At 41.9% G+C, this 27,880-nt stretch overlaps 2 protein-coding genes and 1 long non-coding RNA gene across 8 annotated transcripts in view; all 3 read right to left on the reverse strand.

The window, feature by feature from the left end:
- The window catches only part of LOC118383727 (myosin heavy chain, fast skeletal muscle-like), a 144,971-nt gene that overhangs the window by 104,840 nt on the left and 12,251 nt on the right, over positions 1 to 27,880 (reverse strand). The window lies entirely within an intron of this gene.
- LOC118372600 (uncharacterized) lies at positions 1,063 to 22,148 on the reverse strand. The gene is made up of 6 exons (XR_008146123.1): positions 22,011 to 22,148; positions 21,433 to 21,535; positions 20,116 to 20,975; positions 10,554 to 11,648; positions 1,162 to 1,445; positions 1,063 to 1,127 (listed from the first exon to the last, which is right to left on the reverse strand). It is a non-coding gene; the product is annotated as an uncharacterized LOC118372600 (long non-coding RNA).
- LOC118372604 (zinc finger protein 883-like) overlaps positions 24,332 to 27,880 on the reverse strand; it is a 70,538-nt gene continuing 66,989 nt past the window's right edge. For all 6 annotated transcript variants that reach the window (XM_052528568.1, XM_052528567.1, XM_052528570.1 and 3 more), the window contains one exon: positions 24,332 to 27,739. In XM_052528568.1, coding sequence (XP_052384528.1) covers positions 26,589 to 27,739 — 1,151 coding nt within the window. In that variant the 3' untranslated portion in view covers positions 24,332 to 26,588. The remainder of the gene's footprint in view (positions 27,740 to 27,880) is intronic.

The raw sequence follows: 27,880 nt of genomic DNA on the forward strand, positions 1-27,880 counted from the left end.
AATTTGGTCGTTTGGAGGCAGTGCTCCTTAAAATAGCTAGCCAGTGTAGAATCATGCCCAAAGTAGGATATTGCATAGTTACACCTTTTATGTACCTATTTAGGGTACATCACCATAAAGAGTGACATTCATATCCAAATGATCTCCATTTCTGTGTAGTACAGATCAGGAATCCATGATGAAAATCCGATACCACAATTCCGTTACCGGGTGTAAATCCACTTCAATAACCAAGAGATTTTTTTCCCAAAGACAATGTGTCATGTCATGGCTGAGACCCCGTGATTTCTACAGATATTGTTGAATCTAAATTCAGAGCAGATATTTAAGAGTTTTGGGAAAACGTGGACACAAACTGTTTCTAAACTTTGCATCTGCACAGTTCTTCCAGTAAATGTATTTTTGTAAAAAAATATTCAGAGGAAATTATTAAAAGTAGTCGTTGTGCATAGAGTTGTATGGTTTGTTAACGCTTGAAAATCAATGGTTTTTGTTTGGCATATATTTTAAGTAAAAAGTCTCAGGACAATTCTGTTATGATGGAATTGCCCCACTTCAATATTATTTCTGTCATTACACAGTCCTTCCTCTCTGCAGCAGCGTTTTGATGTTGAACAAATATTTAATTAAAGTGTGGGGGAAAACTCATCAGACTTGTGAATGGTTTTTAGGGTTGGGGTCAATTCCGTTTCAATTCAGAAGGTAAACCAAATTCCAATTCCAACATTTCCTCATGGAAAATCATTGAAGAGAATTGGAATTTCAGTGTGATTCCTGAATTGACCCAAACTCTGATGGTTTTGTGTGTCAAAAATCAGAATCCATATTTTTCCAGAATATGTAACACAGTTGGTGTGAAAAGACCTTTAAAATCAGAAACAAAGCATTGAAGGGGGCTTTAAAATACTTGTTGATACAAGTAGAAGCACTATAATAGGGTTTTAGAATCCCCTGTGGCCACCAAGTCACCAACCTCTCTCCACACCTGAACTTACCTGGGTCACTGATACTATCTACTTCTTCCTCTAGATCTGGAGCAGACACTTCCCTGTTCTCCTCTTCTTCTTCTTCTTCTTTGACTGCTCTTCCTCCTCCTCTTCTTCTTTGACCGCTCTCTCCTCCTCCTCCTTCTTCTTCTTTGACAGCTCTCTCCTCCTCCACCTCTTCTTCTTTGACCGCTCTCTCCTCCTCCTCTTCTTCTTTGACAGCTCTCTCCTCCTCCTCTTCGTCTTTGACAGCTCTCTCCACCTCTTCTTGGATTTCTGTCTCCTCTTCTTCCTCTTTGACAATCACATTGAGTTCCAGTGTTTGACTGCAGTCCTCCAGCTTCACTGAGACCATCTCTGGACCCTGCTGTGAACTTCTCTGTGATGGAACACCACAGCCAGAACACGGGGACTCCGTGGACTTGGGCTCAGCCATGGCAGGTTAGAAGGTAGGTGGATCTGCAGGTGGTATAGTCATAAGAGGCAGATACAGTGGAGGGTGAGTTGCACATAGCTAGCTGAAACTATACTGAACAAAAATATAAAAACACAACATGCAACAATTTCAAAGTCAGGCCTAGCCAATCAGAATGGGGTTTTCCCCACAAAAGGGCTTTATTACAGACAGAAATACACATCAGCACCCCCTTCTCAGGACGATCCCTGTTGTGGAATAATCAGAATTTGTTGGTAACATAGGTAAGATGTTTTATATTCATCATATGTTTGTAAGTTACTTCTCATCAAGAATGTTATTTTTGTATAATACTGTGGCAGGGTTGCAGTATCTGTTCTATGTCAAGACTAAGTTGCATGGGCCGCATACAGGGGAGAGGTCAAAGTGTCATCGTGTGTAAACATATCTTTTGCTCCACTGTGTATGTGTGCCAGTCACTCCCTACTTTTCCCATCGGGGAAAGGAGGATGGCAGTGTCTGGAATCATTCTATGCTCCCTCTAATGTTGTCCCTATCTTAACCTATAGCAATCATTCTCCTCTCTGTGAGTTTGTCCAGGATTGGTTGTATCTAAATGACAATTTGATACATGCCTGTTGATATGGAGGTTTGGTTTATGGTTCTAGGGTTTGAGTAAGGAGACAAAGCTGAATGATTTATTATGTCTATGCTGTCTGACTATGTGTGTTCTTTGCTATTAAAGGATCTCAGTTGCATTGTAATGGGGCTCTCAGAGAATTCATTGATAGACACTGAATCGATCTGAGAGTCACAGGGTTGTGATAGAGCTCATATAATTAAAGATGGACTTTGATAACTAACTCTGACTTGTGTGTGGTTTGCGCTCATGATTTGGTAAATAGAGGAACATTTCCACGACATCCCGCAGGTGAAGGTGTCAGTGATGTGGAGGTCTGGGTTGGCATGGTTACACCTGGTCTGCTGGTTGGATGTACTACCAAATTCTCCAAAACAACTCGAGGTGGCTTATGGTAGAGAAATTAACATGAATTATCTGGCAACAGCTCTGTTGGACATTTCTGCAGTCAGTATGCCATTTGTACCCTCCCTCAAAACCTGAGACATCTGTGGCATAGTGTTGTATGACAAAACTGCACATTTTAGAGTGGCCTTTTATTGTTCCCAGCACAAAGTGCACCTGTGTAATGACCATTGCTGTTTAATCAGCTTCTTGATATGCCACACCTGTCAGGTGGATGGATTATTTTTGGTAAATTAGAGATGCTCACTATAAGGGATGTAAACAACGTTGTGCACAACATTTCAGAGAATAAGCTTTGTGCATATGGAACTTTTCTGGGGTCTTATTTCAGCTCATGAAAAATGGGACCAACACATTACATGTTGCATTTTATATTTTTGTTCACTCAAAAGTGTTGTAAATGATCATGGCACTCCTACCGGACTTCGGTCTCAACGTAGACTTTGATCTGAAGCCATTCTTGTGATTATTGTGACTTTGCCATTGTAATTGTGTGTAAACTTGTATAGTCAAATTAATCTATGATCGTATGCTGTTCTTTGTATGACATTTTAATATTTGATTATTAACCAATGATATTAGGCCACTCCTGGCCATGATTACAGACACCTGTGTCTTTTGACACTATATAAACGAGTCATCCCGCAGTGTTTGATTATACCCTGATGAAGACAGCTTGGCTGTCCAAACTTTGGTATTACATTTTTGCATCTGAGCTCCAAGAGTGTGCGGCTTTCTTTTATTTTCAAACTCCTACCGGACTGCCAGTTGTAGAGCTCTATTAAAAATAAATTGGGTGTTTATCACCCTGTCTGTCTCTCTCTCCTCCCTGCTGTAGTGACCACCACAGAACATCGGTGTTTATCACCCTGTCTCTCTCTCCTCCCTGCTGTAGTGACCACCACAGAACATCGGTGTTTATCACCCTGTCTCTCTCTCCTCCCTGCTGTAGTGACCACCACAGAACATCGGTGTTTATCACCCTGTCTCTCTCTCCTCCCTGCTGTAGTGACCACCACAGAACATCGGTGTTTATCACCCTGTCTCTCTCTCCTCCCTGCTGTAGTGACCACCACAGAACATCAGTGTTTATCACCCTGTCTCTCTCTCCTCCCTGCTGCAGAGACCACCACAGAACATCGGTGTTTATCACCCTGTCTCTCTCTCCTCCCTGCTGTAGTGACCACCACAGAACATCAGTGTTTATCACCCTGTCTGTCTCTCTCTCCTCCCTGCTGTAGTGACCACCACAGAACATCGGTGTTTATCACCCTGTCTCTCTCTCCTCCCTGCTGTAGTGACCACCACAGAACATCAGTGTTTATCACCCTGTCTCTCTCTCCTCCCTGCTGTAGTGACCACCACAGAACATCAGTGTTTATCACCCTGTCTCTCTCTCCTCCCTGCTGTAGAGACCACCACAGAACATCAGTGTTTATCACCCTGTCTCTCTCTCCTCCCTGCTGCAGAGACCACCACAGAACATCAGTGTTTATCACCCTGTCTCTCTCTCCTCCCTGCTGTAGTAACCACCACAGAACATCAGTGTTTATCACCCTGTCTCTCTCTCCTCCCTGCTGCAGAGACCACCACAGAACATCAGTGTTTATCACCCTGTCTCTCTCTCCTCCCTGCTGTAGTAACCACCACAGAACATCAGTGTTTATCACCCTGTCTCTCTCTCCTCCCTGCTGTAGTAACCACCACAGAACATCAGTGTTTATCACCCTGTCTCTCTCTCCTCCCTGCTGCAGAGACCACCACAGAACATCAGTGTTTATCACCCTGTCTCTCTCTCCTCCCTGCTGTAGTGACCACCACAGAACATCGGTGTTTATCACCCTGTCTCTCTCTCCTCCCTGCTGCAGAGACCACCACAGAACATCAGTGTTTATCACCCTGTCTCTCTCTCCTCCCTGCTGTAGTGACCACCACAGAACATCAGTGTTTATCACCCTGTCTCTCTCTCCTCCCTGCTGTAGTGACCACCACAGAACATCAGTGTTTATCACCCTGTCTCTCTCTCCTCCCTGCTGCAGAGACCACCACAGAACATCGGTGTTTATCACCCTGTCTCTCTCTCCTCCCTGCTGCAGAGACCACCACAGAACATCAGTGTTTATCACCCTGTCTCTCTCTCCTCCCTGCTGCAGAGACCACCACAGAACATCGGTGTTTATCACCCTGTCTGTCTCTCTCTCCTCCCTGCTGCAGACCACCACAGAACATCAGTGTTTATCACCCTGTCTCTCTCTCCTCCCTGCTGCAGACCACCACAGAACATCAGTGTTTATCACCCTGTCTCTCTCTCCTCCCTGCTGCAGACCACCACAGAACATCGGTGTTTATCACCCTGTCTCTCTCTCCTCCCCTAACCACCACAGAACATCAGTGTTTATCAGTGACCACCACAGAACATCAGTGTTTATGCAGAGACCACCACAGAACATCGGTGTTTATCACCCTGTCTCTCTCTCCTCCCTGCTGCAGAGACCACCACAGAACATCAGTGTTTATCACCCTGTCTCTCTCTCCTCCCTGCTGCAGAGACCACCACAGAACATCAGTGTTTATCGCCTCGTCCGTGTTGCTGAAGCTGCAACATAATTACAGCCATTTCTGACTGAAAAGTTGTTAACGAAATCCTTCATTTGTTCAGCAAAAAACGTCCTTATTCCCTCAACCTGTAAGCAATAGGGGCTGACCTAAAGCATATCAAAATCACAATAATACATTGATTATAACAAATACCGTGACGGCAACATGTGACAGCAAAATGGATGCAGAGGACATGACAAATGAACTCGAAACGGGGAATTGTTTACAGGTTACTCAGGGGGTAAAGGGGAAGTCAGATTATGTGGAATAAATGTGACTAGTTGTGGAAAATACTGGAGATCTATTAAAAAAAAAAGGTAAGTAGCCAGCACTGAGTGCATATTATATTGTGCCAAACAGGTGCTGATAGATTACAATATACTTTTTTCTGACCGTTTGGAACAACGTAAACAACACCAAACAAATGGTAAGCATACCAGAGTGTCTGTCACTTTTTGTTGTTGTAAAGCCTTTATTACAAGCATAGACTAAAAAAGGGGTTGCATTAATTTGTGAAAGCAATTTCCGAAATGGAACGGTTTACGTGCTTTAAGGCTAATTATTCAATGGTCGCTTTGTTATTTTAAAACAGAAATGCTTGATTGCATTTCTAGAATCAGGAATGACTCGTGTGATGACATAAATGAATAAATGATTGACACAGTAGCCTACATAGAAGTATTGAAATATAGGCCTTAGTAAATGACGGTATTAAAGACTAAGGATGCGCTCTTAGGTCTACAGATCGATGGTGCTATACTAAGCCTACTAATGATATGACTTATTATAATGATCATCAGAATAATAATAAGGATATCGGGGGGGGGGGTTATTATATAATTTTCCAGACCATTTGGAAAAACAATCGATCTGGTCTAACGAAAGAAAGTGTAAAGCCTTTAGTACAGCAAAGATTAAAAACAGCCAAATTTGTGAAATAGTTTATCCGACGTGTGGTTGTGTGAGGCTTGGTGCTCACGGAATCAGTAGGCTTTTAAACAAACACTCAGACCGGCAACAGAAGCAGGATCTGTCTTATTTCTAGAGATATGGATTATTTTACTTTTATTTAACTAGGCAAGTCAGTTAAGAACAAATTCCTATTTACAATGATGGCCTAGGAACAGTGGGTTAACGGCCTTGTTCAGAATGACAGATGTTTACCGTGTCAGCTCGGGGATTTGATCTCGCAACCTTTCGGTTACTGGCACAATGCTCTAACCACTAGGCTACCTGTCTCCTAACTCCACCTCATCGTTCTCAACACCTATATGCTGGATAACTTTGCTATTATGCACATAGCAACATGGTCTAGGAAAAGGCACCAATTCAACAGTGCCACTGATGTGTTTCAGACCTGCGGGCAGTGACCGCTATCCAATGTGAGAGAAAGTGCATGTTATTAAACCAATGTTTTATTAGTGTTGTTCGGTTGTTCTGACAATATAACACAATTACAGTAGCACATCTTAGACTGATAGACTGGACCATCCCCACGGCCTCCACAATGGATCAGTCCACTCAGACAGGAGCCAATCAGAAAGGTGGCACCATGAATTAATTGTTTTTTTACTAAAGAAATATCGGACGACCAACAGCCAAACAATGGACCAGTTGACTAAAATGGGGTCAGCACGAAGACTTAGCCTATAGGCACACACACACACACACACACACACACACACACACACACATTCCTGTGACGTTTCAGAAAGTTGCATGAAAATAGAATCAATAATGCATTCAGTCTCATGATTAACTTGGGCAAATTAATGAACGTTCTACTAAGTTCAATACATTTATATTTTTTAAATATGTTTTAATGTCTGGATTCTGTCCGTGTTCTCCGCAATGCGTATTTTATAGGGCCTTACAATTGATCAATTACCTCAGGCCACGCCCCTTCCCTCCACACCTGTTCCCAGTCTTTAATCACCTCTCTGCCTTTTACCTCAGGCCACGTCCCACAGGTTAGAGCATTGGCACAGTAACTAAAAGCTTGCTGGATCGAATCCCCAGGATGACAAGGTAAAAATCTGTCCCTGAGCAAGGCAGTTAACCCACTGTTCCCCGGGCGCCGAAGACTGGGAGGTCGAATAAGGCAACCCCCTGCCCCTCTCTGATTCAGAGGGGTTGGGTTAAATGCTGAAGACATTCAGTTGAACAACTGACTAGGTATCCCCCTTTTCCTCCACACCTGTTTCCACTCTAATCACCTCTGGTCTCTAATACAAGTAGCATGCTACCTTTACCTTTGTAGATGCCACGGGGTGGCTCTATCCTAACCTGTGTGACATGATGCAAGTGCCTTTATTATACAGTGGTAGGGCTGGGTGATTATGTCCAAAATCTCATATCCCGATATAGCATTTTCTGTAAATGTAATGAATAAATAGTTTATATAAAACGACCACATGTAAAGGCCTATTATTACATTTTAAATTAGAACTCAAAAAGGTAGTTACTTATTTGATTTTCTGCTTTTATTTAGAACCTTTGCAATTTTTCAATTTAAGCATGTAACAAAATACTGTGTATGTAAATAGAAAACACTACCCCAAAAATATAGGCCTTAAATATATTTTGGGGGGGGCTTCCCTGTTTTGCACGTTATTTTGCCATTAATACGTGTCTGCGGGACCGGCCTGCGGCATATTTCGCAGAGGACGGGTTTCTGGGGCTTTTTTCATACCCAAACCACGTCCATGCGACCGAAGTAGCCCCTCTTTTAGGTTCGAGCTCCGTGTCACGTTCACTCCTGTTTGTTTGTGTTGCCAATTTCCTTCCGCACGTAAAGCGTGGTGCAATTGTCGAAAAATATTGCCGTAAAGTGTGATTTGCGACAAGGGAATAAAAACGTTTTTCTATGTCACACGCTATATATCGTAATATATAGCCCTATATTGCGGTGTAGAAGTATTACGAATCTGTATTGCTGCCCTGTCGCTATAGTAACTATTAAGCATGTACAGAGCCTTCAGAAAGTATTCAGACCCCTTGATGTTTCCCCACATTATGTTGTTACATCCTGGATTCAATTGAGATTGTGTCACTGGCCTACACACACAATAGCCAATAATGTCAAAGTGGAATTAGGTTGACTTTTTTAAATTATTTTTTTTAATGCTGAAATGTCTTGAGCCAATAAGTATTCAACCCCTTTACAGCAAGTCCTTAAAAAAAAGTTAAGGAGTAAAAATGTGCTTAACAAGTCACATTGATTTGAATGGACTCTCTGTGTGCAATAATGGTGTTTAACATGATTATTGAATGACTACCTCATCTCTGTACCCTGTACCCCACACCTACAATAATCTGTAAGGTCCCTCAGTCTCTGTACCCCACACCTACAATAATCTGTAAGGTCCCTCAGTCTCTGTACCCCACACCTACAATAATCTGTAAGGTCCCTCAGTCTCTGTACCCCACACCTACAATAATCTGTAAGGTCCCTCAGTCTCTGTACCCCACACCTACAATAATCTGTAAGGTCCCTCAGTCAAGCAGTGAATTTCAAACACAGATTCAACCACAAATACCAGGGAGGTTTTCCAGTGCCTCGCAAAGAAGGGCACCTATTGGTAGATGTGTAAAAAACAAATATATAACAGACATTGAATATCCCTTTGAGCAGGGTGAAGTTTGATTACACTTTGGATAACGTATCAATACACCCAGTCACTACAAAGATACAGGCGTCCTTCCTAACTCAGTTGCCGGAGAGAAAAGAAACCACTCAGCAATTTCACCGTGGCCAATGGTGACTAAAACAATTAAGGAGTTTAATACATTGTAGTTACTCCTCAATACTAACCTAATGAAAGAGTGAAAAGGAAGCCTGAACAGAATAAAACATTCAAAAACATGCATCCTGTTTGCAATACAACACTGAAGTAAAACTGAAAAAAATTTTAACAAAGAAATTAAGTTTATGTCCTGAATACAAAGCGTTATGTTTGGGGCAAATCCAACATTACAACACTGAGTACCACTTCTCATATTTCCAAGCATGGTGGTGGCGGCTTCATCATGTTGTGGCTATGCGTGTCATCGGCAAGGACTAGGGAGTTTTTAGAATGAAAATAATTGGAATAGAGCTAAGCACAGGCAAAATCCTGGACAAAAACCTGGTTCAGTCTGTTCCAACAGACATCCACCTTTCATCAGGACAATAACCTACAACACAAGGTCAAATATACACTGGAATTGCTTGCTAAGATGACATTAAATGTTCCTAGTTACAGTTTTGACTTAAATCAGCTTGACAATATATGGCAATACTTAAATGGTTGTTTAGCAATGATCAACAACCAACTTGCCAGAGCTTGAAATTTGTAAGTATTGTACAATCCAGGTGTGCAACGCTCTTACCCAGAAAAACTCACAGCTCTAATCACTGCCAAAGGTGACTATAATATGTATTGAATCAGGGGTGTTAATTCTTATGTAAATGATACATTGCTGTATTTAGTTTTAAATAAATTTGCTAACTTCTAAAAACATGTTTAAACTTATCGGATATTGCGTGTAGATGAGTGAGAGAAATCTGTAATCCGTTTTGAATTCATGCTGTAACAACAAAATCTGGAATAAATCAAGGGGTATGAATACTTTCTGAAGGCTCTGTAACAGAGGCCTGCAACACCTGTTCTGGACAGCCCATCTACATGGTGTGCAGGCTCTTGTTCCATACCAGCACTAACACAGTGGGTTCAGCTAAATCAAATAACCATAATCCTCAATTTAGCCCTTATTACTTGACATTCGTATGGGTATGAATACGTTCTAAAGGCACTGACGCTATGGCTTATGATATGTCCCTTTTGTATATCCATGACCTGTTTGATATGCTAATGCCCTCCTTTGTCATGTTTAGTCCTGGCAGTCTCATACATGTGTAACTATATGTTAAGCCTAGTCATATGGCATTACTTCATGATTTATGCACCTTTGTTGTGTTCCTAATGCGTTTCTCTAGTCTTCTAGACCGCCACTTCCTACCTTACTGTGCTACCGGCGCCAACTCCAACCCTTCCCCCATATGCAACTGTGTTTATTATAAATACCCTCAACGTGGATTATCAACCTCCATCTCCTAAATGTGTTCTGACCGATGCTGCAACACCCCGGAACTAGCCTATACAGTCCACATAGTCCTTTTATTTTTGAAATCGTAGCTACTGTAAGTAGTATAGCTAGTACTAAGTAATGTGGGTGGGTCTACATTGGGGCTATTGAAGTGATGAGAAAAACATTTAATGTCGATTTCTAGCTAATCTCGGTTACCCAGAAGTAAATTATCGCCAAGCCTTGTGGTGGAAAATAGTTCAGGACTGTTACTCCTCATCACTGCTAGTAAACAAAACAAGCTAACGTTAGCTAGCTAACAGTAGACAGGTTGTTGGCCCTCAGTAGCGGTTAATCTTCCAATGAGGTTTTCACTGACGATTGATAATGGAAGCCAGACTTTATTCACGCTCATAAATAGTTCAACAGATCATAAACTCACCTTTAAAAATAGCCCTGTCGTCAGTTGCTTGGCTGAGTAAGGACACGCGACGAAAAGAAGCAGGAACGTAAACTTCCGCCCGCGTTTCTAAAAGCGGAAGTGGCGTTATATTTGTGCTGCCGTCATTTCGATACTGTAGGTATGGAGCCAGCAACTCAACTGCTTTCCAATAAATCTAAAATATAAGGCAGCTGAAAATGATATAGTATTGATACTTCTTCCCTTCTGCCACTACCAAAACGCTAGAGAATTAAATAGTTAAACTCTATAAAAAAAGGTCAGGACAGGCCAGTCAGAGATAGAGCAAGCTAGCAAAGTTAACTAGCATCGTTAGCATTGGTGTGTGGATGTTTTGTTTGCAGCAGTGGTACTAACATATGAATTACCATGTACCATAATTTGTTAGACATTCAGAGTTTTTACCGGATACTAAAGGAATTATTACATGTTGCCCAGAGTTGAAGTGATAATGCAGGGTAAGTATATACTGAGTACTGATGACAAGTAGTGTTCATGTTAACGCAAGAATTGTCACATAACAGTTGCGGTTGGTAAATGCTGTTTGCATGTTTTACTCGTGGTTTGAAGTTGACTTTCTTCTAAAGCAACAGTCCAGTGTCAGGCCTGTGATACTTTCACCAGTGTGTATTCATATTTTATGACCATCAGAAACCCTTCCCACACTGAGCAGTGAAAAGGCTTCTTTCCTGTGTGGCTCAGCTGGTATCTATTTAAGGTCTGTAAAAGAGGGAAAACTCTTTCTACAAAAAGAGCAGTAAGTTCAACTCGTTCCCTTTGAGTTACTTGGTGCATCTTTAGTTTGCTATTCCCCCATTGACCACAGGGGTAAGTTTTCTTTCTTTTGAGAGTCTGTCGGTGTGATTTAAGGTCAATTGGACAAATAAAACTGTCTCCGCAGTCTGAGCAAGGTTGGGGCCTACAAGTGTGTCTTCAACTCCTCTGGCTCATAGAAACTAGTGAAGCAGTCCATGCAGTGGTGATGTTTCTGTCTTGAGTTCCTCCGTCTGTGTTGTTTATGGTTTCCTGATGCTGTGGAACTGGGCTCACTGTCTGAACCTGGGTTGGAGATCTCTCCTGTGGGAATATGAACAGATATGTGGTTAGAATCAGGAACAGAGCATTGAAATGGGCTTTAAAGCCCAACTTCTCCTAAAAAAAACATCAAATTCTTTTGAAAACAGCCTGTGGCATCGATATAAGTCAGAAACATTTAGTCTAGTGTCACAATTGACTACAAATTGTAAATAGGATAATTATGGTCTTTTTTATTTTACCTTTATTTAACTAGGCAAGTCAGTTAAGAACAAATTCTTATTTTCAATGACGGCCTAGTGGTTAGAGCGTTGGACTAGTAACCGAAAGGTTGCGAGTTCAAACCCCCGAGCTGACAAGGTACAAACCTTTCGGTTACTAGTCCAACACTAACCACTAGGCTACCCTGCCGCCTCAGTCTGGTTTTAAAAATGGAATTTGATCTTCAGTGCGTCACAAGTAAATGAAGGTTGGGTTTGGATTACAATTATGTCAACAAATCATGCCTCCTTTTGCCATTCTCCAAGTGCAAATTGCCCCTCTGCCCACTTCGAGTCCCTTCAATGAATGGAGCTCTGTTGTTTCATTGCCCCCAACGCGTTCAAAGGATCATGGCCGTTTGAGACTGAAAAGCCCTATACGAACTGACCCTGTAATGCTTCCAGCAGATGCACAGGGTATACTTTGCATGCCCAGCCAAAGGACCCTATCATGAGGAATAGGTGGTTGGAGTTTGTTGGTCCCCAGTGGTGGTGAGTATACCGCTAGCTAGACCATAGACTGCTGGTTATGAATACAGTCCATTCGGAAAGTATTCAGACCCCTTGATGTTTCCCCACATTATGTTGTTACAGCCTGGATTCAATTGGGATTTTGTGTCACTGGCCAACACACAATAGCCCATCATGTCATGGAAATTAAAAGCTGAAATGTTTTGAGTCAAGTATTCAACCCCTTTACGGCCTAAAAAAAGTAAAGGAGTAAAAATGTGCTTAAGTCACATAATAATTTGCATGGACTCTCTCTCTGTGTGCAATAATGGTGTTTAACATGATTGTTTTGAATGACTACCTCATCTGTCCCCCACACCTACAATTATCTGTAAGGTTCCGCATTCGAGTAGTGAATTTCAAACACAGATTCAACCACAAATACCAGGGAGATTTTCCAGTGCCTCGCAAAGAAGGGCACCTATTGGTAGATGTGTAGAAAATATATAAGACATTGAATATCCCTTTGAGCAGGGGGAAGTTATTGATTACACTTTGGATGGTGTAGCAATACACCCAGTCACTACAAAGATACAGGCGTCCTTCCTAACTCAGTTGCCAGAGAAAAAAGAAACCACTCAGCGATTTCACCGTAGCCAATTGTGACTTTAAAACAGTTGAGTTTAATGGCTGTGATTGGAGAAATGAGGATGGATCAACATTTTACTTACTCCTCAATACTAACATAATGAAAGATTCAAAAGGAAGCCTGTACAGAATAAAAAAATATTCAAAAACATGCATCCTGTTTGCAATAAAATACTGAAGTAAAACTGGAAAAAAAAGTCAAAGAAATTAACTTTATGTCCTGAATACAAAGCGTTATGTTTGGGGCAAATCCAACAAAACAACACTAAGTACCACTTCTCATATTTCCAAGCATGGTGGTGGCTTCATCATATTGTGGGTATGCGTGTCATTGGCAAGGACTAGGAATTTTTTTTTAGAATGAAAATAAATAGAATAGAGCTAAGCACAGGCAGAATCCTAGACGAAAACCTGGTTCAGTCTGTTCCAACAGACATTCACCTTTCATCAGAACAATAACCTACAACACTTATGTGCCTTTTACTGAGGAGTGGCTTCCATCTGGCCACTCTACCATAAAGCCCTGAGAGCTGCAGAAATAGTTGTCCTTCTGAAAGGTTCTCCCATTTCCACAGAGGATCTCTGGAGCTCTGTCAGAGTGACCATCGGGTTCTTGGTCACCTTCCTGACCAAGGCCCTTCTCCCTCGAATGCTCAGTTTGGCCGGGCAGCCAGCTCGAGAAAGAGTTGGTGGTTCCAATCTTCTTCAATTTAAGAATGATGGAGGCCACTGTGTTCTTGGGGACCTTCAATGCTGCAGACATCTTTTGGATCTGTGCCTCGACACAATCCTGTCTCAGAGCTCATTTCTAAAAAAAACAGTTTTCGCCTTGTCATTACAAGATATTGTGTGTAGAATGAGGACTTAAAACAAATCTATTTTAGAATAAGGCTGTAATGGAACAAAATGTGTAAAGAGAAGGGGTCTGAATATTTTCCAAATGCACATTTATAATATTAGAAAGGAACTTAGGGATGGCAGGTAGTCTAGTGGTTAAGAACATTGGGCCAGTAGGTTGCTGGTTCGTATCCCCAAGCAGACTAGGTGAAAAAAATCTGATGTGCCCTTGAGCAAGGCACTTAACCCTAATTGGTCCTGTGAGTCGCTCTGGATAAGAGCGTCTGCTAAATGACTAAAATGTCTAATGTAACGAACTTCCTTTCTCATGTTACGCACGAAGGAAGGAAGGAATCAGGTCACCTCATGGCCTCATCAAGCATGAACTATTACTCAGGTAGGTAGGTAGTAGCATACGGCTTGTATGGGAAATGAAAGAGGTGAAAAAGGCAGAGGAAAGGCGAATAGGGAGAAATAACATGGGTGTTTTCATTAGTTGAATTCAGTTGCAATACGTTGGGTCTGTTGCAAAACGTTTTGCCACTGAAACCGTTTACTCCAAACGGAAAACGATTTGCATCAACAAGAATTTCTATTGGACAAATTAAAAGGGATACTTCGGGATTTTGGCAATGATGCTCTTTATCTACTTCCCCAGTCAGATTGACTCATGGATACCATTTTTATGTCTCTGTGTCCAGTATGAAGGAAGTTAGAAGTCGTTTTGTAAGCCAATGCAGCTACACCATAGACCCCAAGTCATTGCGCTAATGCTAGTTAGCAACTATCTTCAAACTGCATGCAGACATGGTATCTACGAGATCATTTAACTCTGGGGAAGTAGATAAAGGTCTTAATTTCCAAAATCCCTAAGTATTCCTTTACGGTAGGTCCCCTCCCAGTTGACTAAATGTTTAGCAAAATAATACAACTGATCAATACCCTGTAACGGCTTTCTTCGTTTGTAGAAAGAGAGTCGGACCCAAATGCAGCGTGGTGGTTACTCATGTCTTTAATGAAGAAAGCGATACATTTAAATAACTATACAAATACAAAAACAACAAACGGAAATCTAATTACAGCCTATCTGGTGAAACTACACAGAGACAGGAACAATCACCCACGAAATACACAGTGAAACCAGGCTACCTAAATACCGTTCCCAATCAGAGACAACGAGAATCACCTGACTCTGAGAACCGCCTCAGGCAGCCAAGCCCACACAACACCCCTACTCAGCCGCAATCCCAATAATACAAAAACCCCAATACGAAATACAACAACATAAACCCATGTCACACCCTGGCCAAATATATAACGAAAACACAAAATACAATGACCAAGGCGTGACATACCCCTGGTGTGGAGGGAAGGGCCTTCAGGGGTATCCAAATAGATTCAGCTGCAAACTGACCAACTAATCACAATAATTTCATACCTTGATTACATTGGGACATGATCACATCTTTTTTTGTGTGTAATAATTTGAAATTCCTAAATTAAACACATTTTTAGCTGAATTTCTAGTGATTCGTTTTTTCTTTACCCAAAATTGACCCCCCCCGCCCCCCCAAATAATAATATAGATACTTTTACAACTCTGAAAAGCCCCCCAAAAATCACTTGCTGGATGTTTTTTGAAAAGTGAATCATTCATTTTGGAAGCTGCCTTGCAAGATATCACTCTGGTCGACGGTGAAGTCGGCTCAAATCAAAGGTCACGTAGGTTAATTACGTAATGAGGTAATGAGTAGGATGTGTTGACACATGCAAAAGTGAATATTTTTTTCAATAAAAAGGCTGTCTTCCCAATAACAACTAGTTTGAAAATTCAAACATGTACTTTATGGAAAATATCTGTGTTTCTGAACAATGTGTCATGCTGCTTTATTGACAATATGACCAAGTAGCGCAGATCGCTTTTCAATATGAGCATCCCTCACCGGCTTCACTCGGGTCACGTGACGGACCATAGCCCAGTGTAACCCAGGCCAGTTGAATCAAATCCCCTCCTAAGTGTCACGACCCTTCACAACAAGTTGATTTAGCTGAACCTGCTGTGTTTGTGCTGGGATGGAATTAAAGCCTGCACCACATGTGGATGGTCTGTCCAGAACAGGAGTTACAGGCCTCTGATATACTGTTATTAACTGGATGGTCTGTCCAGAACAGGAGTTACAGGCCTCTGATATACTGTTATTAACTGGATGGTCTGTCCAGAACAGGAGTTACAGGCCTCTGATATACTGTTATTAACTGGATGGTCTGTCCAGAACAGGAGTTACAGGCCTCTGATATACTGTTATTAACTGGATGGTCTGTCCAGAACAGGAGTTACAGGCCTCTGATATACTGTTATTAACTGACAGATGTCATTAAGCAGTTGAGTGAACTGTCCTTATAAAACTGTTATTGTATATATGTCGTATTTTAGCAGGGCCTTGGGAATATCGGATAGTAACTCTTGATCCAATACATTTTAAGGGTTCTTTAAACGACTCAAGTCTGTGCTCGCAAATTAGTCTTATCACCACAGACAGGCGTTTGGCTTAGACACCCCAGCGGCTTGGCCTGTATCAGATCTCTCTGTGGTCCACAGTAAAGGTATGAGGTGTTCACCTTTCAGCATGCAGTGTGAAGTCAATGGAGGGATAAATGTAATATGAATCTAATACATTTACAAGGAGAAACACTTGGATCAAATGGGGAGCTGTAGTGTTTTACAGCAAGATTTACAGATCTTTAGACAAACAAGTAGTCAACAGTATTACCCCCTGCCAGTGACCTTCTCCTAACATGGCCGTGATCCAAAACTGTGTGTCAGAAATACATGCAGCCTGAAGTCATTTATAGAGTAGTGGCCCGAGGGCACACACTTAATGTGTTGTGAAATGCAATGTTTTTATCTCATATAACTGCCTTATTTTGCTGGAGCCAAGGAAGAGTAGCTGCTGCTTTGCCAGGAACTAAATGGGATCCATAATAACCCCCAGGAATAGTAGCTGCTGCTTTGGCAGGAACTAATGGTGATCCATAATAAATACAAGCCCAGTTATGTCAAGTTGGCTGGATGTCCTTTGGGTGGTGGACCATTCCTGATACACATGGGAAACTTGAGCAGGAAATACCCAGCATCGTTGCAGTTCTTGACTCAAACCGGTGCGCCTGGCACCTACTACCATACCCCGTTCAAAAGTACTTAAATATTGTCTTACCCGTGGCACACACACAATCCATGTCTCAATTGTATGAAGGCTTAAAAATCATTCTTTAACCTGTCTCCCCCCTTCACCTATACTGATTGAAGTGGATTTAACAGGTGACATCAACAAGGGATCATAGCTTTCACCTGGTCAGTCTGTCATGGAAAGAGCATGTGTCCTTAATGTTTTTAATTTGAAGGCAGCTTAATGTGAATACTGGGCAAGAGGTGTGTAGACTTTCACTAGCGACTGTATATACAGGTTTAATATGTGAATTCTGACCAAATGGGTTCAATATTGTAAAATCATTTTAATTGTGGTAATAAAATGACCCAAGTATCTCACTTGCATCTGGATGAAGTAGTCCTGCTTGTAATTGCAGTAGTCCTTTGCTGTTGTTCAGGGATTGATTTGCACCAAAATACGTTCACCTCGAGGAGACAGAACATATCTCCTTCCTGAGCAGTATGACGGCTGCGTGGTCCCATGGTGTTTATACTTGCGTATTATTGTTTGTACAGATCAACGCGGTACCTTCAGGTATTTGGAAATTGCTCCCAAGGATGAACCAGACATGTGGAGGTCTACAGTTTTTTTTTCTGACATTGTGGCCGATTTCTTTTGATTTCCCCAAGATGTCAAGCAAAGAGGCACTGACTTTGAAGGAAGGCCTTGAAATACATCCACAGTAGAGGTCGACCGATTAATCGGAATAGCCGATTTAATTAGGGCCGATTTCAAGTTTTCATAACAAACAGAAATCAGCGTTTTTAGAGACCGATTATGGCTGATTACATTGCACTCCACACGGAGACTGCGTGGCAGACTGACAACCTATTACGCGAGTGCAGCAAGGAGCCAAAGTAAGTTGCTAGCTAGCATTAAACTTATCTTGTAAAAAAACTCTTAACAATCACTAGTTAACTACACATGTTTGATGATATTACTAGTTTATCTAGCTTGTCCTGCGTTTGCATATAATCGATGCGGTGCCTTTTAATTTATCATCGAATCACAGCCTACTTCGCCAAACAGGTGATGATTTAACAAGCGATTTTGCGAAAAAAGCACTGTCGTTGCACCAGTGTGGACCTAACCATAAACATCAATGCCTTCCTTAAAATCAATACACAAGTATATATTTTTAAACCTGCATATTTAGTTAATATTGTCCGGTAACATGAATTTCTTTTAACTAGGGAAATTGTGTCACTTCTCTGTACAAGCAGAGTCTGGGTATATGCAGCAGTTTGGGCTGCCTGGCTCGTTGCGTACTGTGTGAAGACCATGTCTTCCTCACAAAGACCGTAATTAATTTGCCTGAATTGTACATAATGACATAACATTAAAGGTTGCGCAACGTAACAGCAATATTTAGACTGAGGGATGCCACCCGTTCGATAAAATACAGAATGGTTCCGTATTTCACTGAATGAATCAAATGTTTTGTTTTCAAAATGATAGTTTCCGGATTTGACCATATTAATGACCTAAAGCTCGTATTTCTGTGTGTTATTATAATTAAGTCTATGATTTGATATTTGATAGAGCAGTCTGACTGAGCGGTGGTAGGCAGCAGCAGGCTCGTATGCATTCATTCAAACAGCACTTTCCTGCGTTTGCCAGCAGCTCTTTGCTGTGCTTCAAGTATTGTGCTGTTTATGACTTCAAGCCTATCAACTCCCAAGATTAGGCTGGCAATACTATAGTGCCGAAAAGAACATCCAATAGTCAAAGGTATATGAAATACAAATGGATTCGGGAGAAATAGTCCTATAACTACAACCTAAAACTTCTTACCTGGGAATATTGAAGACTCATGTTAAAAGGAACCACCAGCTTTCATATGTTCTCAGCAAGGAACTTAAACGTTAGCTTTTTCACATGGCACATATTGCACTTTTACTTTCTTCAACACTTTGTTTTTGCATGATTTAAACCAAATTGAACAGGTTTCATTATTTATGAGACTAAATAGATTTTGATGTATTATGTTACTTAAAATAAGTGTTTATTCAGTATTGTTGTAATTGTCATTATTACAAATATATATTAAAAATCGGCCGATTTAATCGGTATCGGCCCTTTTTTGTTCTCCAATAATCGGTATCGGCCCTTTTTTGTTCTCCAATAATCGGTATCGGCGTTAAAATCATAATCGATCGACCTCTAATCCACAGGTGCACCTCCAATTGACTCAAATGATGTCAATTAGCCTAACAGAAGCTTCTAAAGCCATGACATCACTTTCTGGAATTTTCCAAGCTATTTAAAGGCACAGCCAACTGAGTGTATGTAAACTTCTGACCCACTGGAATTGTGATACAGTGAATTAAGTGAAATAATCTGTTAACAATTGTTGGAAAAATTACTTGTCATGCACAAAGCAGATGTCCCAACTGACTTGCCAAAACTAGTTTAACAAGAAATTTGTGGAGTGGTTGAAAAAAGTTAATGACTCCAACTTCAACTGTATGTGTGTGTGTGTGTATATATATATATACATATTTTACTGCTCTAGGGATGTAATTATTTTTGGATAATCTTATTTACTGTTATGTATTGTTTAAAAAAATATTTGTTCACTATTTATGTGAGGTGCAATGCAGAGAACGCCAGAATAATTATAATTTAATTACCATAGTGAATTATTGTAATGTTTGTTTGTGTCAAGGGATGGGTTGCCAATTAGAGATTTCACACAAAAATACAATGTCATTCATTCGGTAGAAACAAAGTCTAATTGATTGTCTAATTGATTAATGCATTAATAGGTGTCTCTGTAAAATTCTGATGTGAAACATTTAAATGTAATGATATTTGACTCAAATCCCCCCGGGTTGAACAGAGCATTCTGTCTGGATTAATTGGCATTCTGTAACTATGGAAACGGCAACAAAATTGCTGTGGTATCGTTTTGGTATTGAGTATCGCGATACTAAACCTGGTATCGAAGTCAAAATTCTGGTATCGTGACAACACTTTCAGGAACAGTAAGAGCATTAAAAGGGGGCTTTAAAATACTTGTTGATTCAAGCATAATAATCGTTTTGGAATCCCCAGTGGGCGCCAAGGCACCAACTTCTCTCTGTTCTCCACACCTGAACTTACCTGGGTCAGTGATACTATCTACTTCTTCTTCTAGATCTGGAGCAGACACTTCCCTGTTCTCCTCTTCTTCTTCTAGATCTGGAGCAGACACTTCCCTGTTCTCCTCTTCTTCTTCTAGATCTGGAGCAGACACTTCCCTGTTCTCCTCTTCTTCTTCTAGATCTGGAGCAGACACTTCCCTGTTCTCCTCTTCTTCTTCTAGATCTGGAGCAGACACTTCCCTGTTCTCCTCTTCTTCTTCTAGATCTAGAGCAGACACTTCCCTGTTCTCCTCTTCTTCTTCTAGATCTGGAGCAGACACTTCCCTGTTCTCCTCTTCTTCTTCTAGATCTGGAGCAGACACTTCCCTGTTCTCCTCTTCTTCTTCTAGATCTGGAGCAGACACTTCCCTGTTCTCCTCTTCTTCTTCTAGATCTGGAGCAGACACTTCCCTGTTCTCCTCTTCTTCTTCTAGATCTGGAGCAGACACTTCCCTGTTCTCCTCTTCTTCTTCTAGATCTGGAGCAGACACTTCCCTGTTCTCCTCTTCTTCTTCTAGATCTGGAGCAGACACTTCCCTGTTCTCCTCTTCTTCTTTGACTTGTATCTCAGCTTCCTCTTTCACTCCTCTCTCTTTCTTCTCCTCTTTGACTCATCTCCTCCACCACCCTTTCTTCTTCTTCTTTAACTTCTACTTGAAGTTCTCTCTCTTCCCCGATCACAATCACATTGAGGTCCAGTGTTTGACTGCAGTTCTCCAGCTTCACTGACACCATCTCTGGACCCTGCTGTGAGCTTCTCTGGGCTGGAACACCACAGCCAGAACCTGGGGAATCCATGGGCTTGGGTTCAGCCATAGTAGGCCCATGTGGTAGGTGGATCTGTAGGTGGTTTAGTCACAAGAGGCAGTGAAGGGTGAGTTACACATAGCTTGCTGACGCTACATTCCAAATACATTTTCTAAAGTCGTAGCTTACTAGCTAGCTAGCTATAGCAAGTTGTTAAAATTACAACTTTTCTCATCACAGGTTGAGTTAACTTTAATGACTTAATACGCAATGAGACATTTAGCCAATTGTTACCCAAACGTATATCTATTTACTCTGAGGTGAAATCAGACTGCATGGGTTTTACTAGGTAGCCTCAGGCTAGCCCTTGATCATGACTCAGTTCCATTCAATTACTCATTACTCATAAGAGCTCGATTGTCTATTGTTTGTAATATGTATGCTTGTGTTCCCTCATGTGCTTTGTATTGATTTGATATTAATAAAAAAAAATAATTTAAAAGTTATTGGACGAAGGTATCTTCTGTACGGGGTAGTTTTTGATACACACCTTTTTTAGGGTTAGGGTTCCCACACAGCCATATCTCCATGTTACTGCACGTGTTTGCAGAAGACAGAGGGACCACCTGTGCTCATTAGCATGCTCATAGCACCTGTGTGTAACGGAAGGCCGCATGAAACGTGTTGTAACTGAAAAATACTGTCGGCTGCAATTGTGATAAAGCCTGTTACAACAGTGTACATTTTGCATTTATGAAATTATTTTTGATATATGAAAGTAGATGGCTTTATGTTTCTGAAACCGTATCGCAATAGAGAATCGATTCACGTTATGGAGTATTTGGCTGTTTTGGCTACCAGAGCCAGTCTACTTCTGAAAATAGCATAAGGTGCTTGGACCTTAAGAGTACATATTAGGTTAGCTAATTGACTATCTTCTAACAAAAGGTGGTGGAAAATGCTTCGCCTTTTACTCTGCTGGTAACACAACAAGCTAGCTAAGAGTATAATAGCTGGATATCTGCCCTTGGTAGACATCATTCCACCAATTTGACTTTCACTGAGGATTTGCAATGGGAGTCGGGGTTTATTTGCGCTCATAAATAGCTCAACAGATCATAAACTCACCTTTAAAAGTTTTAGAGTAGCTAAGATTAATTATCGTCAATTGTTGACAGGGAACGAGAGGAAAACTATCAGGAACGTAGCTTCCGCGCTCTACATCTCTTATTCTATGGTATAAAGGCGTTGACACAATTTGAATGTGCATGCCGCCACCTACTGCATGGTAGTAAGCTAGAGAACAAAAAAAATAAATGTCAATTTGCAGAAAAGGGAATTGTCCCCCACAATGGGCACTTCATAATACCCAATAAAACCTAGCGGTCAAACACGGGAATGGTTCCAATCGTCTTGCCACCATTAATTTTTCACATAGTGAATTTTACAAACAATGTCAGCTACCATCAGGGGTGAAAGTAAGGCGGTGAGGTCCGGAATAGTGGGAGAACTCCTTACAGTAAAACATGAGCCTATCACAATAAAGAAAACATTAGGCTATTACACCATTTTTATATCATTACTGCATGTCGGAGTCATGAAAAATGATGATTTCGATGTGTCCCAGTATGCCAATCACCTACTGTCAAACTGGGACCCCCTGTTACTGTCAAACTGGGACCCCCTGTTACTGTCAAACTGGGACACCCTGTTACTGTCAAACTGGGACACCCTGTTACTGTCAAACTGGGACACCCTGTTACTGTCAAACTGGGACACCCTGTTACTGTCAAACTGGGACACCCTGTTACTGTCAAACTGGGACACCCTGTTACTGTCAAACTGGGACACCCTGTTACTGTCAAACTGGGACACCCTGTTACTGTCAAACTGGGACACCCTGTTACTGTCAAACTGGGACACCCTGTTACTGTCAAACTGGGACTCCCTGTTACTGTCAAACTGGGACTCCCTGTTACTGTCAAACTGGGACACCCTGTTACTGTCAAACTGGGACACCCTGTTACTGTCAAACTGGGACACCCTGTTACTGTCAAACTGGGACACCCTGTTACTGTCAAACTGGGACACCCTGTTACTGTCAAACTGGGACACCCTGTTACTGTCAAACTGGGACACCCTGTTACTGTCAAACTGGGACACCCTGTTACTGTCAAACTGGGACACCCTGTTACTGTTAAACTGGGACACCCTGTTACTATCAAACTGGGACACCCTGTTACTGTCAAACTGGGACACCCTGTTACTGTTAAACTGGGACACCCTGTTACTGTCAAACTGGGACACCCTGTTACTATCAAACTGAGACACCCTGTTACTGTTAAACTAGGACACTCCTCTAGGCCATTTTAATGCAGAACAAATATTTGGGGGTATAATGAAATACATGTTTTCTTAACAGAAATACATTTTTTTAAAGGATAAAATGTCCAACTATATTTTCCTCCCTGCTCTACTGTAGAATAACAGGAGAGGTGATGGCTAAAACAAGAACCCCTGCTCTACTGTAGAATAACAGGAGAGGTGATGGCTAAAACAAGAACCCCTGCTCTACTGTAGAATAACAGGAGAGGTGATGGCTAAAACAAGAACCCCTGCTCTACTGTAGAATAACAGGAGAGGTGATGGCTAAAACAAGAACCCCTGCTCTACTGTAGAATAACAGGTGAGGTGATGGCTAAAACAAGACTCCCTGCTCTACTGTAGAATAACAGGAGAGGTGATGGCTAAAACAAGACTCCCTGCTCTACTGTGGAATAACAGGAGAGGTGATGGCTAAAACAAGACTCCCTGCTCTACAGTAGAATAACAGGAGAGGTGATGGCTAAAACAAGACTCCCTGCTCTACTGTGGAATAACAGGAGAGGTGATGGCTAAAACAAGAACCCCTGCTCTACTGTGGAATAACAGGTGAGGTGATGGCTAGTACAAGACTCCCTGCTCTACTGTAGAATAACAGGAGAGGTGGTCCTTTGCAGCTCAGTTGGTAGAGCGTTGTGCTTATAACGCCAGGGTAGTGGGTTGGAGTCCCTGGACCACCCATACGCATGGCTGTAAGTCGCTTTGGATAAAAGCGGCTGCTAAATGGAATATATTACCTATATTATAAATGTTAATGTAGACTTTTTATTTGTAAATCATCACTATGTCTAATAAATCATCACTGTGTTTATTTCATGAAAATAACTCCAACTATATTGTTTATCATTTATTTCTCTGAGTCTCCTTTAGCTGTTGGAATGCTCAGTCTGATTGTGGGGGCGTGTTGACACAAATGGGACTATATTTACATACACAGCCCTGATTGGTGGATAGGATCGCCTATAGACTCTAGAACAGGGATGGATCATCATCGAGATTCAGATATTTTTTTCTGGCGAGGATGGTCATGGGGTCAGAACAAATTGAATACAGGAAGCCCAAACCGATAACATTTTATTAAAACAATTTCAAACCTTGCTTACATTTGTATATGATCACATATATATATGTATCTTATGCGTGGGAACAGATTTTCAAAATTCAAATCACTTGGAGCTGATTGGCAGGTGTTTAAAAGTCTTTAATTTTTCTTTTTTATTTCACCTTTATTTAACCAGGTAGGCTAGTTGAGAACAAGTTCTCATTTGCAACTGCGACCTGGCCAAGATAAAGCATAGCAGTGTGAACAGACAACAGAGTTACACATGGAGTAAACAATTAACAAGTCAATAACACAGTAGGAAAAAAGTCTATATACATTGTGTGCAAAAGGCATGAGGTAGGCGAATAATTACAATTTTGCAGATTAACACTGGAGTGATAAATGATCAGATGGTCATGTACAGGTAGAGATATTGGTGTGCAAAAGAGCAGAAAAGTAAATAAATAAAAACATTATGGGGATGAGGTAGGTAAAAATGGGTGGGCTATTTACCAATAGACTATGTACAGCTGCAGCGATCGGTTAGCTGCTCAGATAGCAGATATTTGAAGTTGGTGAGGGAGATAAGTCTCCAACTTCAGCGATTTTTGCAATTCGTTCCAGTCACAGGCAGCAGAGAACTGAAACGAAAGGCGGCCAAATGAGTTATTGGCTTTAGGGATGATCAGTGAGATACACCTGCTGGAGCGCGTGCTACGGATGGGTGTTGCCATCGTGACCAGTGAACTGAGATAAGGCGGAGCTTTACCTAGCATGGACTTGTAGATGACCTGGAGCCAGTGGGTCTGGCGACGAATATGTAGCGAGGGCCAGCAGACTAGGGCATACAAGTCGCAGTGGTGGGTGGTATAAGGTGCTTTAGTGACAAAACGGATGGCACTGTGATAAACTGCATCCAGTTTGCTGAGTAGAGTGTTGGAAGCAATTTTGTAGATGACATCGCCGAAGTCGAGGATCGGTAGGATAGTCAGTTTTACTAGGGTAAGTTTGGCGGCGTGAGTGAAGGAGGCTTTGTTGCGGAATAGAAAGCCGACTCTTGATTTGATTTTCGATTGGAGATGTTTGATATAAGTCTGAAAGGAGAGTTTACAGTCTAGCCAGACACCTAGGTACTTATAGATGTCCACATATTCAAGGTTGGAACCATCCAGGGTGGTGATGCTGGTCAGGCAGCGAACGGTTGAAAAGCATGCAATTGGTTTCACTAGCGTTTAAGAGCAGTTGGAGGCCACGGAAGGAGTGTTGTATGGCATTGAAGCTAGTTTGGAGGTTAGATAGCACAGTGTCCAAGGACGGGCCAGAAGTATATAGAATGGTGTCGTCTATATAGAGGTGGATCAGGGAATCGCCCGCAGCAAGAGCAACATCATTGATATATACAGAAAAAAGAGTCGGCCCGAGGATTGAACCCTGTGGCACGCCCATAGAGACTGCCAGAGGACCGGACAGCATGCCCTCCGATTTGACACACTGAACTCTGTCTGCAAAGTAATTGGTGAACCAGGCAAGGCAGTCATCCGAAAAACCGAGGCTACTGAGTCTGCCGATAAGAATATGGTGATTGACCGAGTCGAAAGCCTTGGCAAGGTTGATGAAGACGGCTGCACAGTACTGTCTTTTATCGATGGCGGTTATGATATCGTTTAGTACTTTGAGCGTGGCTGAGGTGCACCCGTGACCGGCTCGGAAACCAGATTGCACAGCGGAGAAGGTACGGTGGGATTCGAGATGGTCAGTGACCTGTTTGTTGACTTGGCTTTCGAAGACCTTAGATAGGCAGGGCAGGATGGATATAGGTCTGTAACAGTTTGGGTCCAGGGTGTCTCCCCCTTTGAAGAGGGGGATGACTGCGGCAGCTTTCCAATCCTTGGGGATCTCAGACGATATGAAAGAGGTTGAACAGGCTGGTAATAGGGGTTGCGACAATGGCGGCGGATAGTTTCAGAAATAGAGGGTCCATAAAAAATGATACATTATTAGATTTTTTTTACCAGAAAACTTGGGGGGCCAATCAAAACCACCCGCGGGCAGCCAGTTGGGGAACCCTGCACTAGAGCCTACCCCACTTACCTCTTCAATATAAGAGGATACATATGCAAATAAAATATGATTGGTCAGATCAGATTGTGATGTCACACGCTGGGCCAAAAACTCTATCCCACCTAAATAGGCTGAAAATCCAGGCAAAATATATATATTTTTAAAAGTGTTATTTCAACCTTATTAAAACTGCTCTGCTCCTTTAACATCATAAGACATGTTTACATGTGTTTTACTTCTGTGGTTTGAAGTTGACTTTCTTCTAAAGCAAGAGAACTTTGTCCGTTGTCAGGGCTGTGATACTTTAACTGGTGTGTCTTCAGATTTGATGACTGACTGAAACTTTTCCTACATTGAGAGCATTGGTGTGTCTTTTCTCCTTTGTGAGTTTGCTGGTGTCTATTTAGGTGGTGCAACAGACTGAAAACCTTTCCACAATGGGAGCAGTGGTATGACCTATTTTCTGTGTGAGTTAGCTGGTGTGTCTTCAGACTTGAAAACTGACTGAAACTCTTTTCACACTGAGAGCAGTGATAAGGCTTCTCTCCTGTATGAGTTCGCTGGTGTGTCTTTAGATCTGAAGACTGATTGAAACTCTTCCCACACTGAAGGCAGTGGTAAGGCTTCTCTCCTGTGTGAGTTCGCTGGTGTGTCTTTAAGTAGCTTGAATGACTAAAACTCTTTCCACACTGAAAACATTTGTGAGGCTTCTCTCCTGTGTGAGTTCGCTGGTGTATCTTTAGATCTGAAGACTGATTGAAACGCTTCCCACACTGGGAGCAGTGGTAAGGCTTCTCTCCTGTGTGAGTTCGCTGATGTCTCTTTAAGTAGTTTGAATGACTGAAACTTTTCCCACATTGAGAGCAGTGGAAAGGCTTTTCTCCCGTGTGTATTCTAAGATGATTTTTCAGGGAATCGGGTCGCTTAAAGCCCTTCCCACATTGGGAGCAGTGGATAGGCTTCTCTCCTGTGTGGATCAGCTGGTGTCTATTTAAGGTCTGTGAAAGAGGAAAACTCTTTCCACAAACAGAGCAGTGGAAAGGCTTCTCTCCTGTGTGAGTTATCTGGTGTTTCTTTAGTTTGCTTGGTGCCTGAAAACTCTTCCCACATTGACCACAGGGGTAAGTCTTCTTTCTTTTGATAGTCTTTTTGCATGGTATGATGTGAGTTGGACACACGGAACTGCCTCTGCAATCTGAGCAGGGGTGGGGCCTACAAGTGTGCCTTCTCAACTCCTCTGGATCATAGAAACTAGTGAAGCAGTCCATGCAGTGGTGATGTTTCTGTCTTGAGTTCCTCCGTTGGTGTTGTTGATGCTTTCCTGATGCTGTGGAACTGGGCTCACTGTCTGAACCTGGGTTGGAGCGCTCTCCTGTGGGAATATGGACAGATGAAGGGTTAGAATCAGGAACAGAGCATTGGAGGGGGTTTACTAGTCTTGATGATGCAAGCAGACACACAATAAGAGTTTTAGAATCACCTGTGGCCGCCAAGGCACCAACCTCTCTCTGTA

Source organism: Oncorhynchus keta, chromosome 10 (assembly GCF_023373465.1).
Source record: "Oncorhynchus keta strain PuntledgeMale-10-30-2019 chromosome 10, Oket_V2, whole genome shotgun sequence".
NCBI lineage: Eukaryota > Metazoa > Chordata > Actinopteri > Salmoniformes > Salmonidae > Oncorhynchus > Oncorhynchus keta.